Source organism: Stegostoma tigrinum, chromosome 1, assembly GCF_030684315.1.
Source record: "Stegostoma tigrinum isolate sSteTig4 chromosome 1, sSteTig4.hap1, whole genome shotgun sequence".
Taxonomy (NCBI): Eukaryota; Metazoa; Chordata; class Chondrichthyes; order Orectolobiformes; family Stegostomatidae; genus Stegostoma; species Stegostoma tigrinum.
In genome coordinates, this window is record NC_081354.1 from 104871699 (window position 1) to 104896071 (window position 24373).

The 24373-nt window shown below is 38.9% G+C and overlaps 1 protein-coding gene across 1 annotated transcript in view; it reads right to left on the minus strand.

Moving 5' to 3' along the window:
• Positions 1-1054: 1054 nt before the first annotated feature.
• Positions 1055-24373, minus strand: part of nfxl1 (nuclear transcription factor, X-box binding-like 1) — a 146258-nt gene continuing 122939 nt past the window's right edge. Inside the window, exons 19-22 of the mRNA XM_048542041.2 lie at positions 21051-21155; positions 12537-12623; positions 6886-6939; positions 1055-1723 (exon numbers count right to left, since the gene is read on the minus strand). Coding sequence (XP_048397998.1) covers positions 1550-1723; positions 6886-6939; positions 12537-12623; positions 21051-21155 — 420 coding nt within the window. The 3' untranslated portion in view covers positions 1055-1549. The remainder of the gene's footprint in view (positions 1724-6885; positions 6940-12536; positions 12624-21050; positions 21156-24373) is intronic.

Here is a 24373-nt window from a genome sequence, read left to right on the forward strand (position 1 = left end):
TTCTATTCTCCCCTTTCAACCTCCAAATATACTCCAACAAGTTATAATCCAGTTCGTCAGAAACCTGTTGGAACACAAAGATTCAAATTTACATAAGAAGAATGAAGTAGAACAGGTTTAAAACAGTTTTTTGTACGCTCACAAAATGAAGTACAACTGTTAATGAATGCTTAAATCCAATTCTAGAATCAGATGGTACAGCATGGATGAGGAAAAAGATAGTGATTTTAGCTGCCAGTTTACTTAACACTAATAGGAACTTAATTTTACAAAAAAAAACTTCATACTTCTTTTCAAATAAATGGATGGCTTCAGTTTTGTTTTAGAAAACTGAAGTTACTCAGCGCAGTAAAAGGAATAACCACTAAATCAGAACACAATTAATTTAATATATCATAGATCAAGAAAATTAATGCAACATTCAGCAGACCACATAGACAAATTTCAATATAAAGCAACATATGACCGGGCAGACAACGCAAACCAATTCTGTAATCATGCATTAAACATCTTCAGTCATGTGAATTTATTTTGAGTTTATCAATAATTTCCTATGGGAATTAATTTATACAACACATCAGTTGTTTCCAGGTAGTTTTGAATAACATTCAAATTACAGCCAATTGCAAGATTAGTACAGCAACATAACTGATGCAAAAAGGCATGTGTGACCCTCTGCCTCAAAATGTTTCTTTTTATCAAAAGCTAAGGCATACATTTGGACAGCGAAAGGAAAGCCATTCAACTCTAAGTTTAACGGGGAACTGGGAGCAATTCAATCACTTAAAGGTAAAAACGGCAGACTTAAAATTTGCCTCTATGCACTTATGCCGTTTGTAATGTCTCAATGCTCATTGTTCTTCAGTTTGTTGATTTCTTTCTTGAATAGCTACTGTATTATAAAAAGCACATAAAGCCCACCTGACAAGCATTATTTTTGTGATCTGAAACAGCACAGATTTCTGTTTAAATGGCAAGGCAATCAGCAATTTACAACATTCCAGTTAACTGGGTCAACTATACAAACTCTACTGATTCACAAATCAGACATAACTTTGCTTGCTGGCTTGCAATTTTTATTGAATATGCAATTAGTGGAGTGACAGTAAAGTAGTAAAAGCTCCTCGTAAGCTAAAAAGCAAAGAAATTCACATTACCTGGTCATACTTAAGCCAAACGATCACAGAAGCAAATAAAACAATTTTAACCATTGTAATGCAAGCTACAAATACTGTCAGTTCCAAGACAAAATTAATATTTATATGTATGAAGTAGAACACTACAGTGATTTTTTTTGAACATCTCAATTACATTACATGTCTAAATACACACAAAGTATTGCTGAGTTTTCAGACAACATATATACATGGAAGTTAATTGTGGTTTGTCATGTGAATAATCAACTGCATTTGTAAACCATTGTATCTTAGAGGCAAGCTTAGCACAAGAAGTTCTCCAGTTGTGGGATCCATTCTAATGTAATTACTCTAAGTTTTATAAGTACTCTAATATATTTTTCTCCTAAACCATATCATGGCTTCCAATTTCTTCAACTTAGCTGTAGTAGATAAAAAGCCACCATTGCCAGAACAATTCCACAAACAGGGAACATGAGGTACTTTCTGTATTTCTGCCAAGCTGTTTCTTTAGATTCTATTGTGTCCCGTTTCTTGTTTTTCTTACGGCGACCCTTTAGTCTTTTTTCAAATGCTTCTAACTCCACCTGGATGAAAAGGTCATAACAAATAAATTTAGTTCATGGACATATTTGGGTGAAAGAGGAATATGCATCAATAAATCTGAAACTGAAATAGCTCTGTCAATTGCTCAGAGGTAAAGATTCAACACCATTTATGGTATGAACCTGGATAAACCAGAAAATCTCAATTTCAGTTTCTGACTTTGTATTATTGACTGAACTCAGCCAGAGACAATATACAGGACAATATGCATGTTATCAGTAACCATCGGAATTTTGAGATAGGTGAAAAGACAAGCAAGAGTTTCCAGTGAGGGTCAACAAGATCTGAAAGTGCATTTGATCATGCAGACAAATGACAGACCAGACCCTGGCTCGTTTGTTATGATAGTCACATTTAAATAGTTTGCTGATACTTTAGTTCTGAATTTTGCCACAATAGACACTTTCTCGGTTGAGGCAAAATTGTTGGAAGAAGTCAGCAATCCCAAATTGTCTCACTACCTCCCACCCTAATCCTGCAGTTCTCATGTTTGCAGGGCTGGGATTGTGGGGCAATTATTCATGCATACATCAGTCCCAGAGGCATCCAGTCATTTAAATGGCCAGCTGCTTCCATTGAAAACGGATGTGGAAGCTCTTGGAGTCTGAAACTCAAAATTATTCTTAATTAGAATGTTAATTAGGCCAAGTAAGAGTAGGTCTCGTCTCTGTAGATTTCTTGTGGATAACCAGGATACTTCTTGCATACCCTTAATATATGATACCAGGAGACCTCAGGAGAGCTGTACAGACTGACAGCAGGTGCCTCTTGGATTGTGAAGACAATTGTGACTAAAAAGTGTATAAATCAAATAATGTCCAATGTGTCAACACCTAACAAGAAGTGCCAATATACACATTTATGTGCAAGAGTGCTTACTCTTAATATGTTGCATCCCACAACATATATTTCTCTTAGCATTTGGGTATTTGTGGATACTCGAGTTAACATGGCAGGTAAAGGGAGAAACGTATGAAGAAAAGGGTGATGGGTAAAGGTAAATGAGTATGAGTGGGGCATAAGATGATGGGTAGAGGCTTTAGGTTGCATAAGTGCAGCATGTGAGGGATGACGGGTATTTATGGAGGCTTAAGGAGCGAGGGCTGGAGCAAAGTTTTACATATCCCCCTTTTAGCGGTGAAAGGCATCCTTTGGGATGGTGACATGTATATTTGTTTGTACAAAAAAAAAATGCCTAAACTTGTTTGGATTTGGAAAGGTATCCAGGAGCTGTTTTTAAAAAAAAAGTGTGGGGTTAATAAAAAAATGCACCAGATCATAAAGCCATTTTAGGGTATGTGCTGCATGACTAATTGTCCAAATTATCATTTTCAATTTGGGATACCAATGAAGTGAGGATGTTGATGGACAGCTCCAACTGTTTATCGCATGGACACACTTCTGGATGTAAGGGTTAAGCACTTAGGTGAAGTGCATTTTTCATAGCGTATTGGTCAAAAGGAATTTCGATGATATCAAAGGAACAATGAGTTTTCTTCTTACATAGTACTATTGCCATAAGACACTGCTAGTATGCCTCCTGAGATTTATCAATGGTGAGCTGGCCCATTAAGGGAACGGTGGAAGCTAAGGGTGTAACAATTGCCATTAGTTGGCTAGGGGTATAAAAGGTCACGTGGATGATTATGGGCTCAAAGTAATATGGGGGACATGGGTACAGGGAGAATGATTGTGGGCAGAAGGTCACTCAAGAGGTACGAAGGGCTACAGGGAAGTGGTTGGTGGACATGGTGTAGCACAGGGGCTTTAAAGGGTAATGGCAGATGAGCAAAGCAGTATGGGATTGTACTGGTGTATGAGTGGCTGAGGGATTTTTTCATGTTTTAATCTGCGTTTTTTAAAAAATGTTGACTATATTTGGAGCAGGAGCTCCAAAACAGATTTTCCACTCAGCCTCTTCCCTGACCTGACTCCCAAGCTGACCTGCTACCTTGAACTGCAAATCAGAAATGCAAGAGTCTATTTTTAAAAGGTTAAGTTCACAGACCCAGGATTTCTCTTATCTCTGTACCCAACACAGGAGCTACAAGTTGGGTCTTGTGTAAGTTTCCACATGAAGAATATATCACATTTTAAAAATTCACTTGTAGGAGGTAAGCATTGCTGGCTGGCTGGCCAGCATTTATTGCCATCCCTAGTTGCTCAAGAAGGTAGCGGCGAATTGCCTTTGCGCACTTCTGGAGTCCATGTGCCACAAGTAGACTGACAATGCTGTTAGGGAGGGAATTTCAGGGTTTTGACCCAGCAACAATGAAGGAACGGCAATATATTTCTAAGTCAGGATGAGGAGCAGCGTGGAGGAGAACTTGCAGATGGTTGTGTTCCGACTCAACTGTTGCTCCTGTCCTTTTGGACGGACACGGTAGTGGCTTTGGAAGATGCTGTCTTAGGATTTCATACAAATTTCTGCATTCATAATAGGAATAGAAACAGGAAGCTTTTCCAATACTCTTATTCAAACATCATTTCAAAGAAACTGTAAAAGTACATACTGTGATCGACAACTGACTGTTCAGGAAAATCAAATTCAGTCGCAAAGTTAAATGCATATGGACTAACGATATTCAAATAGGCTAGTTAGTAGCTTCTTCACTAGAAATGTAAATTAAGAAAGGAGTATAGTAACAAGATACTTTTCCAAACATCTAAAAATTGTTCAACAGAACAAGAACAACATCTGAATTTTCACTTCCTTCAGAACTAATTGTTGGGATTACACTTTCTTTGGTTATTATTGTTAATTTGTTGAAAACAAATTAGTTCTACTTTGCAATAGATTAAAAAAATGCTTTTGCGCTTTCCGGGCTACACAGGACAGTTCAATCAAATACTAAAGTACTAGTATCGGCCTAGTGGTATTATTGCTGTGAATCCAGAGAATCAGGTAATGTTCTGGGGACCTATGCTTGAATCTGCCAAAGCCGATAGTGGAATTTGGATTCAATTTGAAAAAAAATGTAGAATTTAGCATCTGATAATGGCCATAACACCATCACCAGTTGTGGGAAAACCCATCTGATTCATTACTGCCCTTTAGGGAAGGATATTGCCTTCCCTAATCAGAAAATAATTCAATGTTGCAAAATTTAATGAATTTCTCCAAACAACTTTGAGAATCTTACTGAGTTAACAAGTCCTTTTGCTCCTTATTGTACAATGTATCTGCAATTTTGACCTTGGCTCAGCAATTAAGACAAATATGGATTATACAGAAAGAAGACAGTTTTGAGAAGATTTGTAGCTCAGGTTGAGTTTCTGGATGTGAGTTTGCTCGCTGAGCTGGAAGGTTCGTTTTCAGATGTTTTGGCACCATTCTAGGTAACATCATCAGTGGAGCCTCCGGTGAAGCGCTGGTGTTATGTCTGGCTTTCTGTTTTGGTTTCCTTGGGTTGGTGATGTCATTTCCTGCATCAGTGATGTCATTTCCTGTTCTTTTTCTCAGAGGGTGGTAGATTGGCTCCAAATCAATGTGTTTGTTGATGGAGTTCTGGTTGGAATGCTATGCTTCTAGGAATTCTCGTGCGTGTCTCTGTTTGGCTTGTCCTAGGATGGATGTGTAGTCCCAATCAAAGTGGTGTCCTTCCTCATCTGTATGTAAGGATACTAGTGATAGTGGGTCATGTCTAGCCACCAGGATACATGAACATCAACTAGCCACAAAAAGACATGACCCACTATCACTAGTATCCTTACATACAGATGAGGAAGGACACCACTTTGATTGGGACTACACATCCATCCTAGGACAAGCCAAACAGAGACACGCACGAGAATTCCTAGAAGCATAGCATTCCAACCAGAACTCCATCAACAAACACATTGATTTGGAGCCAATCTACCACCCTCTGAGAAAAAGAACAGGAAATGACATCACTGATGCAGGAAATGACATCACCAACCCAAGGAAACCAAAACAGAAAGCCAGACATAACACCAGCGCTTCATCGGAGGCTCCACTGATGATGTTACCTAGAATGGTGCCAAAACATCTGAAAACGAACCTTCCAGCTCAGCGAGCAAACTTACATCCAGAACAGAAAGAAGTATTTGTAAAATATAAAATCGCGTACATTCACTAACTCTCCCTCTGTATAGTCAAAATGGGACTGTCAATTTTTATTCATTAAGATCCCATAAACCATCAAACTTTCTGGTGCTGCTGGTTGCAAAAGAAAGGTTGGTCAGAAAACCAGGAAATTATAGGGCTTTTCTTCAAATTGTGTCAACTAGGAGAAAGCACCTCAGACTATGAACACACTCAACTTCTCTCTTTTCATCAGGGCAGCTTCAGACAATCTCAAAGCAGTCCTTTGTCCAGTTTCAAATCATTCTTCATCTACTCTGATGCTTTAACAAGAAACATTTTCTCGTCCTTTCAGGAGTGAAGGAACGCAAGCTGTAACAATTCTCAGTAACCATGTCCCTCTGTATTCTTCATCCTCTTCCCTTTAATTCCATTCCTTCTCATCCTACCTTTGCTGTATTTGCTATTCTCTCTGACCTTGCTCTCTATGATGCCAAATGATCTGTGCTTAACAAAGAACTAAATTTTATCCTTTTATAGCTTCACCTCAAAGACTTTGAGGACATGATAATTAACTCTTCTTCCTTCACCTTCAACTCCATACCCACTTATTTGAGCGGCAGTCTTCTCCCTGCTCCCAAGTCCCTTTTACCCATCTCCAACATCTGTCAAGAGAAAGCAGAGTTACTTCTGAACTCTAAAGAAGGGTTAACTGGACTCGAAATGTTAAGTCCGCTTTCTCTCCGTAAGTCCTGCCTGACCTGAGTTTCTCCAGGAATTTCTGTTTTTGTTTCACATTTCCAACATGTCCAGTTCTTAATTTTATAAAACTGTCAGCCATCAATAAATAGTGCATTCTCCATGACAATACCCCTCCCACAGTCCAACAGCCAACTAACCAATACTCTCTCTTACAGCATAACTGTTGATTTTCCCCTTAGTTGGTATACTTGTGAATTGGCTTGAGTGCAAGAGAAACTGACAGAAAAACAAAAGAAAAGTCTTTTTTCAGCAATACACAAGTTCTGTAGTATCAAACATCCAGCATCTGTCAAAACTGAGAAAAGAATGTGTGGAGATACTATTCTAGATGCTTACCTGTTGTTTTAGTCTTTCTTTTTCAAGCGCCGCTTTCTCTTCAGCTTCTTTCATCTGAAGAAACAGGTTGAAAAATAATTCATTTTCGTAGAAACAAATTCAATTTTGTAACCATTATAACTGAAGTACGTAGGACTTTTAGCAAGGTAGCTTTTAAATCTGGCTTCAAATATATTATGTCTTTTTTTTGGCCAAATGACTTTCTAAACTATTCCGATATTAATTGACTTTATTTTCCAAAAATCAGAGTAACTTTTTGATTAATCATTGTTCATCTTTTTGCTCATAAAACCGCCAGTGGCCATTTTTACTGGTTCATTCTTAATTATTGTCAATTTACTGATTCATATATCTCTGATATATTATTTATAAAATTGACTGATCAATAGGAGCTCAAAACAGCACGCTGCAAAATTTCACAACTTCAATCAGCCATTATTTAATAATAAAAAATACAATTTTATTTTACATTTCCTAAAGTGCTGTTTTTTCTTCCAGATGTAACCTTAATTAGGCATGCAATTACTCAATTTAAAGAGGTTGAAAGAAGAAATCTAAATTGTTGCTACTAGTCACAATGAATCCATTTGAGAGGTTCATATATTAAAAAGGAGCAAAATAAAACAGGAGGAGATCTATGAAAACTCCAAGCCACCTGGCCAACTTTCATCAGCATATGCTTTGAATTGGAATCTAACTGTTCTATAGGTTCCTTATGTAATTCAATACAGTTTTTGGGCTGTGTTCATCTGAAACAGTTACTTAGTCATGGTAAAAGGATTACAAATTCCACATGCAGCTCTAACTTACTAGCGTATGTGTATTAATATTAATCTTCAATTTGAGATTAATGAATTTCCGTTGGTTTTCCATTTCCTATCAAAAGTTATGTTATTGCTGTTTTTCCAATTACTTAACTGTCAATTTCCAGAAAAGTTTACATCACAAACAAACTATTATTCCTACATCCTGCTGGCAAGTCCATTGGGGAATTCATTGGCGTCAGAAAATTATGTTTAATCTTTCTTGCTCAAATCTATGGAATTTATGACTATAACAAATATGGATTTCCATCAAATTATGGTTACTTTTACTCGCAGCATTAAGGTTTTTATTACTATAAAAAATTAATTTTTAAGAAGTATAATTATTGGTTTAAAAGATGCATGTTTTCCAATTGATTGTTAATTCATAGTTCCAATCATATTAAACTGGCATAATTGAAGCGCTTCAAGTACAATAAGCCATTTACTAAAATGGAGCTAGACCCAAGATAACAGAAGATAGATAAATAGAACAGGATCAAAATATAAAATATGGTGCCATTTTTACAAAACATTATTTACTGTCATTTTAATTTAAATTTAAACCATGAAAGATTCCCAAAACTTGATAACCAAGACTATTTAATTTTCTGAACAATTAGTCATAAATTATTTTAATGTACCAATCGGTCTTCTCTGATAACAAATACATCAAATCAAAGAATTTAAAAACACAGGAAACCACTGTAACTGTACCAGTTTTCTGAAACCATTCTAAATACTTGTTATTTGTTTCTACCCACTGTTCTGTTTTACACAGACTTTTAATCTTTTCCTTATTGCGAAATATTTGCCAAAACATTATAAGTTTGGAAAAAAAGGTTTTGTAAGTGTTTTGGTTCTGTTATCATTTCTGACACAGCACACAACCCTGACCCAACAAACTGCAAGCCATCTGCCAAGTGTATTCGAACACACAAAAACACTAAACAGGAGTAGGAATAGTCAATACAGTGTGGAGGTGGAGGAACACAGCACATCAGCCAGCATCAGAGGAGCAGGAAAGTTGATGTTTTGGGTCAGGACTCTTCACAGTCCTATTGAAAAGCCTTGACATGAAGCATCGACTTTCCTGCTCCTCTGATGCTGCCTGATCTGCTGTGTTCCTCCAGCTCCACACTGTACTGACTCTGACTCCAGCATTTGCCGTTCTTTCTATCTCCGAGGAACAGGAATAGGCCATGTGGTTCATTGACTGTGCTCAAGCATTCATTATGGCCATGACTCATCCTCTAACTTAATGCCATATCTCAATCTCTTCTTATAGCCTTTGACATCTTTAGTAATCTATTTATTTCGGAAATATATTTAGCAACTTTGCCGCCACAGATTCCTGCGGTAAAGACTTCCACAGCTTCACTCTTCTACACATGAAGAAATTTCTCATCTCACCTTGAAATTACATACCAGTAATCTTGAGATCATGTCTCCTATTGTAAAACCCCAGAGAAAGTATCATCCCTACATCCAATCTGTCTAGCCCTGTGACAATTTTATACATTTCAATGAGATCCCTCTCATTCTTCTAAACTCCGGTGATTACAAATTGATTGATTTATTATCCCATGTACCGAGATATAGTGAAAAGTGTTGTTTTGCATGTTATCGAGGCAGATCGTGCCATACAAAGTATATCAGGGTCGCCAGAGAGAGAGAGCGCAAGAGATCAGAATTAACATTTAGAGATCCATTCAAAGTCTGATAATAGCAAGGAAGAAACTGTCCTTGAACTTGTTTGCACATGTATTCCAACTTTTATGTCCTTTACCTAACAGAAGTGGGTGGAAGAAAGTATAATCACGGTGGGTGGAGTCTTTAATTATATTGTTGCCTTCCCAAGGCAGCAGGAAGTATAAATAGAGTTAATGGATGGAAGGCTGGTTTGCATAATGGACTAGGCCATGTTCACAGCTCTCTCTAATTTCTTGCAGTCTTGGGAACAGTTGTCATACCAAGCTGTGATGCATCCAGACAGGATGCTTTCTATGGTGCATCTATAAAAACTGGCAAGAGACCTTGTGGACATGCAGAATTTCCATAGCTTCCTGAGGAAGTACAAACATTGCCACTTTCTTGAACGTTGCACTGATGAATACAGGCCTGGTTGACCCAATTTCACTTCATGCAACAACCCTGCCATCCAAGGCATCAATCAGGTGAACATTTACTGTACTCCCTCTATGGAAAATGTATCTATATTCCATAGATAAGGGAGACCAAAGCTGAACACAATACTCCAAACATGGTATCACCAAGAGTCTGTACATCTGCAGTAAGATATCCTTGCTAATGCACACAAACGGTCTTGCAATGAAAGCCAGCATACCATCTGCCTTCCTAACTGCATTGCCTATTTCAACATTTCTCAATCTATCACTATTGAAATAATGTAATTCTGCCTTTCCTGGCAAAGTGGATAAAAAGACGTCGTCGAGTGTGGCACATATCTGCTATGTATTTGCCCATTTACTCAACTTGTCTAAACTGCCTTGAAGCCTCTTTATATTTTCCACATAACTCCCAATCCTGCCACATTTTCTACAATCAACAAATTTGGAAATATTATAGTTCATTCCCTCATACAAATCGATGATATATACTGTGAATAACTGGAGCCTAAGCACCGATCTCCAGGTACTCCACCGTACAGTTTTTTCACTCTAAGAAGATCCACTTATTATATACAAACACAGAAAATAACAGGAATAGGCTATACAACCCTTTAAACTTGCTCTGCCATTCATTACGATTACACATAGAACAGTAAAGCATAGGAATGGGCCCTTCAGTCCATGATGTTATGCTAAACATGATGCCAAGTTAAACTAAACCCACCTGCCTACCCTTGGTCCATACCCCTCTGTTCCTTGCATATTCATGTGCTTATTTAAAAGCCCCTTAAACACCCCTATTGTATATACCTCCATCACTATCCCTGGCAACACCTACCACACTGTAAAATAAATACTTGCCCTTCACGTTTCCTTTGAGCTCCCCCCCTCACCTTAAATGCAAGCCCCTGATCATCCAACTCAGTATCCTGTTCTAACTTTCTCCCCACGCTCTTTGATCTCTTTATCCTCAAGAACAAATTGAATGCCTTATTGAAAACAATGTTCTGAGCTTAAACTACTTTCTATGTTAGAGAATTTCACTGGCTCAACACTCTCCAGGTGAAGAAATTCCTCCTCATTAATACAGAAACATAGAAGAGCAGGAAGTGGCCATTTGGCCCTTCGAAGCAGCTCTGCCATTCTTACGATCATGGCTGGTCATCCAACTCAATAGCCTAATCCTCTTTTTTCACATAACTTTAGATCCCATTCACCCCAAGTGCTATATCTAGTCACCTCTTGAATACATTCAATATTTTGGCATCAACTTCTTCCTGTGATAGTGAATTCCACAGTCTCAAGTGTCTTTGGCAAAGAAATGTCCCCTCATCTCCGTCCTAAATAGTTAACCTGAATCTTCAGACTGTGACTCCTGGTTCTGGACACACCCACCAGTGGGTCCATCCTCCTTGCATCTACCCTGTCCAGTTCTGTTAGAATTTTGTAAGTCTCTATGAGAACCACCCTCATTCATCTAAACTCAAGCGAACACAATCCCAATCTAGTCAATTTCTCCTCATACATCAGAGCCACCATCAGCTTGGTAAACCTTCGTTGCACTCCCTTGAGAGCAAGAACATCCCTCCTCAGAAAAGGGCACTAAAATTACATGCAGTATTCCAGATGTGGTCTCACCAAGGCCCTGTACAACTGCAGCACACATCCCTGTTCCTGGACTCAAAACCTCTGGCAATGAAGGCCAACATACCACCTGCAGCACCTACATGCTTACCTTCAGTGACTGGTGCACAAAGATTCCAAGGTCCCGCAGCACACGCCTGTCTCCATATTTACAGCCATTCAGGTAGTAAACTGCATTCATGTTTTTGCCACTGTTTCCTTTTCTACCAGCCAAAACTCAATGCATGCCAATCCATCACACCCGATCCCATTGTGCACGTTAACGTCTTTTGTGGGACTTTATCAATGGCTTTCTGAAAATCCAAGTACACCACATCCACCAATTCTCCTTTATGAATTACATTAGCTACATTCTGAAAAAACATCTAGCAAGTTTGTCAAACATAATTTCACTTTTATATATCCACATTAACTTTGTATAATTCCACTGGCTTTAAGTATCCTGTTATCGCATCTTTTATAATAGAACAAAGAAAATTACAGCACAGGAACAGGCCCTTCGGCCCTTCAAGCCTGCGCCAATCGAGATCCTCTGTCTAAACCTGTCATCTATTTTCTAAGGATCCGTATCCCTTTGCCCCCTGTCCATCCATGTACCTGTCCAGATACATCTTAAAAGACACTAACATGTCTGCGTCTACCACCTCCACTGGCAACGCATTCTAGGCACCCACCACCCTCTGCGTAAAGAACTTTCCACACATATCTCTCAAACTTTCCTCCTCTCACTTTGAACTCATGATCCCTAGTAATTGAGTTTCCCACTCTGGGAAAAAGTTTTGCGCTACCGACCTTGTCTATACCCCTCATAATTTTGTAGACCTAATAGGCTCCAGCATTTTCCTTAGACTGATTATGTAGTATCAATAATAACGCCCCTCTTAATTTAAAGAGAGTTATAAGCGTCACTCTACAATCTGCACACAAACAAGGACAAAAACATTTGTAGAATGCAAGGTACCTTTGGCATAAAGTGCACAGAAAGTTTCACTTTCTATTTTAGAACGTGTTCTTTGCATCCACTCTTAAGAAAAGCTAAGAGAGTATAATGTAACAAGGCAGGAGACATTACCTCAGATGCTTTTTGTTTCATTTCCTGACATACTTCATCACATTCCACCAGGACTTTCTCCTCAGTCACCACTGAACACGGAACTTCCTTTACAGAACACACAAAATGTCTTTGGTATTAATTCTTCAAAGAATGTTCAGAAAATTTAAAACCACAAATTCTGTACACACAAGAAGAATATGGTTGATCTTTTGAGATTAGATAAACATCTGGCTGAAATAACACCATTTACTAGATATAGTTAATTACTCACACCAGTTTTATTAAACAATAATTCAATAAAGACACTTTTAATATTCCAATGATGCTCCATTGTAGGTTAAATTCAGAGAGAGGTGTGATTATCGTTACTCAGAAGTTTAAAATTAGTACAAAACAGTTAATCCATGTTGCATCTGCTCCAGAGGATTGTCATAACACCTCTGAACTGGTTGATTCACGAAACACTTGTGGCACATTGGCTGTGTGCCTATCTCTGGGCCAAGAGGCCCAGGCTCATGTCTAACCCGCTAGAGATGTGTGCAAAGGATCTCTGAACATGGCGTGCAAAAAAAAAGTGTTTAATAAAAGGGGGTCTTGTGGTGTTAGTGCACCTACACCTGAACCAGGGGGCCTGGATTCAAGTGCCTCCTGATCTAGAGGTGTCATTACATTTCTGAACAGATTGATTAGGAACACTTGTATTTTCCTCTGCTTCCATTCAATGACTGTTGGCTTGTGCAATATACTACAATGCATCTCCTTAACCAAACTGGTGGATAATGTTCTGCTTGTGGGTCTGTGCACCAATGTCACACCAAACTCTGTTAAAATCATCAAAATATGAATAAAAGGCATCAAGTTCTCACTAGTAAAACATGATTTTGAAACATGTACAAACTAGTGCATGCAAACCTAAGAACTAGGAGCAGGAGTAGGCCATCCGGCCCCTCGAGCCTGCCCCGCCATTTAATAAGATCATGGCTGATCGTTTTGAGACTCAGCTCCACTCACCATAACCTTTAATTCCTTGACTGTTCAAAAAGTTATCTAGCCTTGCCTTAAAAACATTCAGCAAGGTAGCTTCAACCGCTTCACTGGGCAGGGAGTTCCACAGACACTCAACCCTTTGGGTGAAGAAGTTCCTCCTGACCTCAGTCCTACATTTGTTTCCCTTTATTTTGAGGCTATGCCCCAGTCCTAGTTTCACCTGCTAGCAGAAACAGCCTCCTTGCTTCCACCTTGTCTATTCCCTTCATAATCTTATGTTTCTATAAGATCTCCCTTCATTCTTCTGAATTCCAATGAGCATAATCCCAGCCTACTCAGTCTCTCCTTATAATCCAACCCCCTCAACTCTGGAATCAGCCAAGTGAATCTCTTCTGCACCCCCTCCACTGCTAGTATATCCCTTCAAGTGAGGAGACCAAAACTGCACACAGTACTCGAGGTGTGGCCTCACCAGGGCCCTATATAGCTGCAGCATATAATCCCTGTTTTTAAACTCCAACACACAAGTTCCCTTTCATTTTATTTGAAATAGTTCTTCGGCATGCATCCACACAGGCAAACATTTGAAGATAAAACAACCTGTCTTGTTTTATAAGATAACAAAGTGTGAAGCTGGATGAACACAGCAGGCCAAGCAGCATCTCAGGAGCACAAAAGCTGACGTTTCGGGCCTAGACCCTTCATCAGGATGAAGGGTCTAGGCCCGAAACGTCAGCTTTTGTGCTCCTGAGATGCTGCTTGGCCTGCTGTGTTCATCCAGCTCCACACTTTGTTATCTTGGATTCTCCAGCATCTGCAGTTCCCATTATCACATGTCTTGTTTTATTATTCCTTGACAAGGGAAGCCTGAAAATATTTATGCTGACTTTAAAAAGGGTTAAGTTTAAAGTGCATGAGTTCACAAATTTTATGGCTTAGAAGATTTGCTTGAAATTAATAATTTTGGAGTGCCCCTAATTTTATGTTCTGCACGTTAAATTCCTCAAGTTAAATATGTGCTTGCTGTGAGAGATTCAATATTATCTTGTGATCCTAGAAGACAGGGAGGAAAGCAAGTTGCAAAGAGGAAAAAAGGAAGCTACAAAGGAATATTGATAAGTTAAGTGAATAGGGAACAGTTTGGCAAACATAGTATAACGTAGGAAAACGTGAAATTGTGTATTTTGGCAGGAAGAATAAAAAGGACTTCTTAAAAAAACATTATCCACATGGTGGGAAATTGTGGAGCTCAGAGATGCGGACGAATCTGGATGCCCTGGTGCACGAATTTTAAAAAGTTAGTATGCAGCAACAGTATGCAATTAGGAAAGTTAATAAAATATTATCTGATTGCAAGGGGAAATTGAACAATAAAACAGAGAAATTATGCTTCAATTATTCAGGGCAATAAGGACACCACATCTGGCGCAGAGGACAGTATTTGTCTCCTTATTTAAGGATACAGATATGTTGGAAACTGTTCAGAGAAGGTTAAAAGACTAAAACCTGAAATGAGCAGATTGTTTTATGAGGAAAGGTTAAACATGCTAAGCTGATATTCTGTTGGAGATTCTAAGGGCTGGAAGTGCCTTGGTTAAAACACATGAAATCCTAAAGGGTCTTGACAGGGTGCATGTGGAAAGCAATTTCCTCTTGTGGGATAAGCTAGATCTAGTTGATGTTACTGAAACCATATCATCACAGAAATCAATTTTTAACCTATTTGGTACATTGCACTCAATATCCCTTTTAACATTGTGCTACCTCTGGTGGGCCTATTTTGACGATGGGGCAACACACTACGAATGGTGAAGTAGTCTGGGAAATTGGTTAAAAGGTAGGATTCTGTGAGCATAGACTAATGCTCAATGAGCTTGTGCAATAGCTCTCCCAATTTGGCACGAGTTCCCAGATATTAATGATGTTTGCATAAGTGGGCACAAGTTGCTTTCAACTGGGAGTTATTCCTGTCAGTTCCTGGGACCAAAGGAATTTTTCAAAGTCTAAAAACATCCATTCGTCAATGGTGGGGATAGATTTGAACAGAAAGGGTCAGAAAGACCCTTGTATTTATTTACAGATTAGCATTGTGTAGCAAAGGCCAGGGTCAGCTCATCTGTAGAGGTTTACATTCTAAGATATCTTATTTAGACTTCCATTTTCTATAAAGAAATGTGGATCCAGTTGACAAAAGCAATAACTGAAACAAAACCAGAAAGTGCTGGAAAAACAACACATCCGGCAGAAGCTGTGGAAAGAAAGCAGGGTTAACATTTTGGATCCAGTGCCCCAGCTGAGATTTTCCAGCAATTTCTGTTTTTGTTTCTGATTTCCAGCAAATGCTGTTTTTTGCTAATATTTGATGAAATCAATATGCTTGATTTGGCAATTGAGGTCTTCCAAAAGATGTTTGATAAAACAGCACAGTCCTGCCAGCAATGTTGAAATCCATGGAATAAAAAAAATATAATGGTAACATAGATAAAAAGTTGGCTGAGTGATAGGAAACAACAATGCAATTACTTCTTATTTTTCAGGCACAAATCAAGTATTTAGTGGAGATCTTCAGCGATTAGTATTAGATTTGCTGCTGTCATTAACATGTATTAATTAGTTGGAGTTTAGTGAACAGGGCACGATTTCAAAATGTGCAAATGACAGAAATCACAAGAATTGTGAAGAGAGTATTGATTGGCTTCAAGAGGCATTGGCAGACATGGAAAATGAAATTTAATGCAGAGCATCATCATACTTTTACAGAGAGATTAGGAAACTAGGGGTTCTCTCCTTAAAGAGAGAAAGGACACAAAGATTTGACAGAGGTGCTCATAATCAGAAAAAAAATGCAGAAAATCTGCTCCTTTGGCAAAAGAATCCAAAACTAAAGGATTTAGAGTGTGATTGAAAACAAAACCAAGAGTAACATGAGGAAAAAACTATACAGAGACCACTTTTGAACTGGAATATTAAGCCTGAGAATGTTGGAAGCAATTTCAATCTTCGTTTTCAAAGGGGATAAGCAGTTAAATGAATAAAAATTGCAGGATCAGACGTTTAAAAAAAGAGAGAGAGAATTGGACCTGGCAAATAGCCCTTAGGTGAAATAGGGCAGACTTACCTGGCTAAATAGCCTCTCCTCTATTACAGAGAAGGTAAAACAATTGCTTTACCTATTGTGGGGTAATTCTGCTATCACCATCTAATTTAGCTTTTTCCCACAAAACTGCAAAATTTCAGGAGCCTTACAGCCTCAAAACCAACTTTAAATTTCTATTGCATTTTTAATAAATACAACACTCAAACATGCTTCATAACAACGTAATTATTTTTGATTGGGAGCCACATGGCAAGATTAGTTCAGGTAGTCAAAAGTTTACATCATACAGCTGGATTTCAAGCATTGTTTTAAATAAATTGAGAAAGAGAGAATGGAGCAATTCAGAAAGCAGATAGTATATTTGCTTTTATTTAAAGGATTGGAGCACAAGAGTAAAGGCAATTACTAAAATTGCATAGGGCCTCGAGATATATCTGCAGTACTGTGAACAGTTTCAGTATCCTTACCCAAGAAAGAATGCACAGAATACTTATTTTAATCATCTGTTTGGATATACTAAAATATGCCCAGACAGTGTGTTCCAGAGGTAGTGACACTACCACAGGGCCATAAGACTCTTAGAATATAACAACATCGCACTTCCCTTATTGAAGTGCAAAGATTAACGAAATGGATTCTTGGAATGTGTGACTCATATGAAGGATAACCGGAGTAGATTAAGCCTATATTCTTTCAGTTTTTATGGAGAATGAAAGAGGAGATCTCTGGAACATACAAAATCTGAAGGGATTAGCTAAAATGGATACTGGGAGGGTGTTTCCCCATGACGTTGTATCCAAAGCTAACAGACAAGTTCAGAATACAGGATGAGTCATTTAGGGTTGAGGAAAATAGGTTTCTTCGTTTAAAGAGTTCTAAACCTTTGAAATTCTCCACCACAATGAGTAATTGATGCTCAGTTATTGAGTATATTCAAAATCAGAGATAATTAGATTTTTGGACATTAACAGAATTAAAGTTAAATTAAATAGGGACAGTGCAGGAAGTTACAGCAGAGGTAAATTATCAACTAAGATTGCAGCAAATAAATCAACTGCTGAACCTTTGCTGCCGAAAATGGAGGCTGACTTGTATGGCATGTTCAAAATGCATCAAGTCAAGCTGCATAAGGAATGTACTTACTCAAACTTACCTCCATTGGGAAGCACCAAAAAACTACACAACTTTAGGTTAGAATACAAACGTTTTAGGGAGGAGACATATTTTCAATATTTGGTTAGATAAACTCAGACTGCTCGTGCATTTTAATAGACCTTAAGACTATGGATAAAGGGAGCAGACATCTGTGTCAAAAGGAAAATCTAATTTCACCCATACAGGGAAACAAGATCCACCAAGTGAATATTAAATCGCATTGCAAAATTTGATCTTATTCCTCTATCCATTATGAACCACTGACAGAAGGACCGTCAACTTGTATTTGACGCCATTTGATAGACAGTTAATTCCATAAAAACTCATGTTCCTGCGTTCAATCAAAAACATGCACAGGAACAAAAACATTTATTTATTAATATGATTCAAGCATTCTTTTTAGGAATATACCCAACTCTAATCACTTTAAAGTTCATCAGTATCCCATCTTGACTTTCAGTGAATAATAAAATTGCTGCAGGATATGGCAGTCTGCAGAAGTGATGTGATAAACCGTGTACACACCACCCATGTAAGTTCTGTTACTGGACAGGTTGACAGTTAACATAAAACAGTAAGAAAAATGTTGATACCCAGGATGAAAATATAACATTTCTTCGCAGATTCTCAACGTGGTTTAAATAAATTTTTACTTTTACAATTGCAAATCACCTTTTTTCCATGTAACTGGAAAGTTCAATGATGTTTTTCCATTGTATGCATCAATTCATAATCTTATTACACTGCAATACTTAATAAATTAATCTTTCAAAGCTCATTTAATATCAACACACTAAAGAAATCTACTATTAGAAAAAGCAAGGGCTAGCCAACTATCACACCAAGTGTTCACCTCAATACACATTTTGGACCAAAAAAATACCATTCTGACAAATGCATCATGACCTACAGTAACTAAGATGCAACTGCAGCCTGAGGTTGCTTTGACTGCACTCCCAAACCTGTCTCCTTAGCTAGCTGGGAGGATAAAGCAGCACACAGTTGGGAACGGTCAGCATTTGTAAGATCCCCTCTAGGTCACACATCATCTTAACTTGGAAATCCTTCCCCTTTCTCTTATCGTTGAGTAAAAATCCTGGAACGCTACTTTACAGTTCACCATGCGGACTGCCAAGGCTCAAAAAGGCAACTCACCACTATCTGCTTACATGCAGCAAGTGATGAGCATGTGGAATGCACTGCCTGATAGTAGCAGAGGCAGGTTCAAATGAATCATTCAAAAGGGAGTTAGACTGCACCTCCTCAAATAACAATGTGCAGATTACGGAAGAAGGCAGGATACCAACAGTAGATGTAGTGCTCAGAGAACTGGCAGAGACACGATGAGACGACTGAACTACTACCAAGCTGTAATAATTGTGATTCTTGGACTTTCGATGGGCAACAGATGCTGGCTTTGTTAACGAATACTTGCATATTCCATTAATAAGTATGACGTGGCAATGCTCATGTTGGACTGGGTGGTCAAGGTCAGAAGTCACTCGACACTGGATTATAGTCTAACAGGTTTGTTTGTAATCACAGGCTTTCTAAGCACTGCCCCTTTGTCAGTGAAGTGAATTAAAGCATACTGGCACAGGATTTATGCAGAGAGATGAAAAGATCACTCAAATGGTGTATAGTTCTGAGGAAGGGTCACCGGACCGTAACATTAATACTGTTTCTTCCTTTACAGACGCTGCCAGACCTGCTGAGCTTTTCCAGCAACTTTGGTTTTGTTCCCGATTTACAGCATCAGCAGTTCTTTTAGTTTTTACACAAATGGTGTGAGTGGAGTGTCCACAGGCTGAATAAGTCGTCCCTGCAGGTGATTAAAATAAAAGTGTCAGACAGCATGAGCAAAGTGTCAACAGCTGAATAACCAATGAAGGGATGACCTATAATCTGATTGATTGAGGCACAGAGATAATTACAAAAAAGTTAAAAACACGGTGGCACTGGAGACAAACCAAACGGCTGGAATAACATAATAGGTATGAGTGGCATGCCGAGGTCTAACCAAGTTAACTAGTAATCCAAAACTGCACAAACTAATTAATGTAGAGAGACCATAACAAGTTATCAAAGTGATAGTCTCAAAAGAGGACAGGAAGGAAGATTTTACAGATACAAAACAATACGGTGGGGTCACATGTAGCGCATCATAAACTTGAGCTCACGGGTGAGGCTGTCTTCACGGGTACAGAACTTGGCTATCAGTTTCTGGCCAGCGATTCTGCATTGTTTGTATCTCAAAGGCTGCCTTGGAGGACACTTACCTGAAGAGCTGAGGCTGAATCTCCTTGACCTGGTGACAGATGTTCTCTCCCAGATGGAGAACACTTCAGTGGTCAAGGGCATTTAGCCCCCGCTCTTCAGGTAAGTGTCCTCCAAGGCAGCCTTTGAGCTACAAACAATGCAGAATCGCTGGCCAGAAACTGATAGCCAAGTTCTGTACCCATGAAGACAGCCTCACCCGTGAGCTCAAGTTTATGATGCGCTATATGTGACCCCACCGTATTGTTTTGTATCTGTAAAATCTTCCTTCCTGTCCTCTTTTGAGACTATCACTTTGATAACTTGTTATGGTCTCTCTACATTAATTAGTTTGTGCAGTTTTGGATTACTAGTTACCTTGGTTAGACCCTCGGCATGATACCTAAAATGTTATTCCAGTCATTTGGTTTGTCTCCAGCACCATCTAATTTTTAATTTTTTGCAATTATCCCTGCCACAATTAATCGAATTACAGGTCATCCCTTCATTGGTTATTCAGCTGTTGACACTTCACTCACACTGTCTGACACTTTTGATCACCTGCTGAGACTTGTTATTCAGCCCATCAACAATCCACTCACACTATTTTTATGATCTTTTTATCTTGGATTATAAATTCTGTGCCCGAGTGCTTCTCTTTCACTTCACCTGACAAAGGGAAGCGCTTCGAAGGCTTGATGGACTACAACCTGGTATTGTGAGACTTTTGACCATGAATAAATAGAAAATGATGTAGAGGTAAGGTTCTTTCTGAATCAGTTTATCATTGCAACTGTCATTTAAGAATAAAGATGAGTCATGATGCTATTCACGAAGTGACTTACAGTTCTTACATAACACTGACAATCACACATCACTATCAAACTAAGTAAGATGATATGGTAAAATTTGAGGTTATTGGATGAAGCAACTGAAATATTTGGACTGTATCTTAAAGAACTCATGTCCAGGCAATGTATACAAGAAGGAAATGTTATAAGTACAAATCTCTCAATTTATTATAATTATAAAGCTACCTTTTTAATCCGCTTACAGGCACACTTCATCTTCACTTTCTGATTGCAGCTCTGTGGACAGTCACCAGGGTGGCAAGTTGCTTTGCATCGATGCCCACAGGACAACTGGTTTAAATGAAGGAGATGAAAAGAAAGGTTACTGAAGTCTATTCAAAAGAGACATTGTGCAAGATGGAAACTTTAAAATGAAGACTTAACCCTGCTTAAAAATGATTCATTAGGAGTTAACCTGATAAAATGGGAAGGAATATAACATGTAACACCGTTGCCAACCTTATCAGCGCTATTTTGCTTTCTTCTTTCTTGCAGGTCCATTTCCAACATTCATTCTGAAATAACAATTATACCCTTGCAACAGTTCATACAATTCACCCAGCAAGTAGCTAAGCAGTATCAACCCAAAGATCCCAAGTGATTTAAAATGTTTCAGCAGGCACTATTATGGTTTCTTAACACAGACAATAGCCTGTCGGTTAACTAATATTCCTGGTGTGACTATCCACGGACCTTGTTGATGTTGCATGAGAAATTAAATAGGCGCAGCTGCAATGCACCTCGTGGTTTAAAAGCCTGCTGAAGTAAAGTTCAGGACTGAAGTGGAGTCAAAGCCACTTTGGGGAGGTATTGCAGGGCTACCAGAATGTTTGGAGTTTTAACTTCTGATGAGTTCACGGATGGTGAATGGAAGGATATGGGGATTGCAAGGAAGAGAAATTGACAAGAAAACAGAATCATTCACAATTTATTAAAATGTCCTTCACTCCAACCCTGCAATCCCTCTTAATGCTGACATGATGTAACAGTTTCACAGGCACTAAGCATCTTCCTGTACTTTAATTAAGTGGGGTTCTTCTCTGTGAGCTTCAAATGCTGGCAAACTAATCAATTTAGGCAAGGTGTTTTTTCCAAATGTTATCCTCACCCAATGTTCCCACACACAGTCTAGCAGCAGTTATCAGGCAACATAATCAGGAGGAAGAAAGCCTGAGGATTTTTACCAGGTCATTGGAGCTGTCCACTGCAGGGGCTTAGTAAAGGTTAAGATTATATTTGCAATGCTCTGCTTTCTAAGACATTAGCATCATACCTGTACCTACTCACTCATACAACAGTAAAGATCAAAACACATCTGACAAAATTGACCGCTTTGCAGAACACCTCCGCTCAGTTCGCAACAAACAACTGCACCTCCCAGTCGCAAACCATTTCCACTCCCCCTCCCATTCTCTAGATGACATGTCCATCATGGGCCTCCTGCACTGCCACAATGATGCCACCCGAAGGTTGCAGGAACAACAACTCATATTCCGCCTGGGAACCCTGCAGCCATATGGTATCAATGTGGACTTCACCAGTTTCAAAATCTCCCCTTCCCCCACCGCATCTCTAAACCAGCCCAGTTCGTCCCCTCCCCCCACTGCACCACACAACCAGCCCAGCTCTTCCCCCCGACCCACTGCATCCCAAAACCAGTCCAACCTGTCTCTGCCTCCCTAACCGGTTCTTCCTCTCACCCATCCCTTCCTCCCACCCCAAGCCGCACCCCCAGCTACCTACTAACCTCATCCCACCTTGACCTGTCCGTCTTCCCTGGACTGACCTATCCCCTCCCTACCTCCCCACCTATACTCTCTCCACCTATCTTCTTTTCTCTCCATCTTCGGTCCGCCTCCCCCTCTCTCCCTATTTATTCCAGTTCCCTCTCCCCATCCCCCTCTCTGATGAAGGGTCTAGGCCCGAAACGTTAGCTTTTGTGCTCCTGAGATGCTGCTTGGCCTGCTCTGTTCATCCAGCCTCACATTTTATTATCCTGACAAAAGTGTAACCTGCTGAAAGGTCACAATTAGTTTTTAAGTGTTATTAAATGGAAATTTGGGCAAAAATAATTGTGCAGACTTGCATAACCATTTTCAGTACAATCAAAAATAATGTTTCACCAGCAACTGATTTACCAATGCCCTTTGAGAAGGGAATCTATTGTCTATTCCTAGACTGACCTGTACATCACTTTGGCCTTTTGTTTTAACTATCCTTTGAAGTATCCCATCAGTCTTTACAATGAATTAAATTGTTTGGGCAATTATATTAAATGACTATTCAGCAAATTGGAAAAAAGTCTACAATCGCTTTCTCAAGAAGAACTCATAATTGGTAACTTTTGCCAATCAAAGCAAACACCTCAAGATTAATTTGAGTGTACTGTTATCTGACACCAACTAGAACAGGAAGACAGTACGCACTGGGAAGGTAATGGCTTAGTCGTATTATTGTTGGACTGTTAATCCAGAGACCCAGTTAACATCTGGGGAGCCGGATTCAAATCCCACCTCAGCAGATGGTGGAATTTGAATTCAAAAAAATATTTTTAATTAAGAATCTGGCGATGACTATGAATTCACTGTCGATTGTGGAAACCCATCTGGTTCACTAATGTCCTTCAGGAAAGGAAACTGAAATTGGTAAAGAACAAATTTAGCAAGACATGAAGATAGAAAGCAAGAATGGTGAACAAAGCTAAAAATAAATTTCAGGATTTATTTCCATTGTTGACAATTCTCTGTAAAAGATGGTTTCACTGTATTCTAAGCTGAATTGTCAGTTAAAAGTACGACAAGTTTATAAGTTTCTGAAGTGTCCTGAAGAAGGGTCACTGGACCTGAATTGTTAACTCAGTCTTCTTTCTACAGATGCTGCCAGGTCTGCTGAGTTTTTCCAGGAATTTCCCTTTCTATTTCTGATTTCCAGCAGCCACAGCTCTTTGTTTTGTTTTTAAGTAGATATGCACACATATTTTCTATACACATGAATCTCTTCAGTCTGCTGTGCCAGTTATAATTTACCTTTTCATAAACAAAAGCATTATTGCATCATATAGTGGAATGGTTCAACAGGAGAGAACTATAATTTGTTTACATTCATCCCTAATTTTCCAGCATTCAAAACTAAAAAGAAGATATCAGGTTGACCACAATATGAAGGATATATAATTTCATCACAACTTTTGGCTTTCAGGATATTGACTAAGCAACAATGAATAAACCGAGAATAAATACAGATAAGAACGGCGATAGGTTGGGAAGTGGTAGTGCTTTCAATTTTTTGTTGCTCTTTCTTTTTATTCATGTGATATGGGTGTCGCTGGCTTGGTCTGCATTTATTACTCATCACTACCTTTAACTTAGTGGCTTGTCAGGGCAATTTCAAAGAGCAGTTAGCGGTCAGCAAGATTCCAGCAGGTCTGGAGTCACATACAATAGAGGCATATATTAGTGAACATAGAAATAGAAGAACTGAGCAACTGAACTTGTGGCAAGAACGCCAAT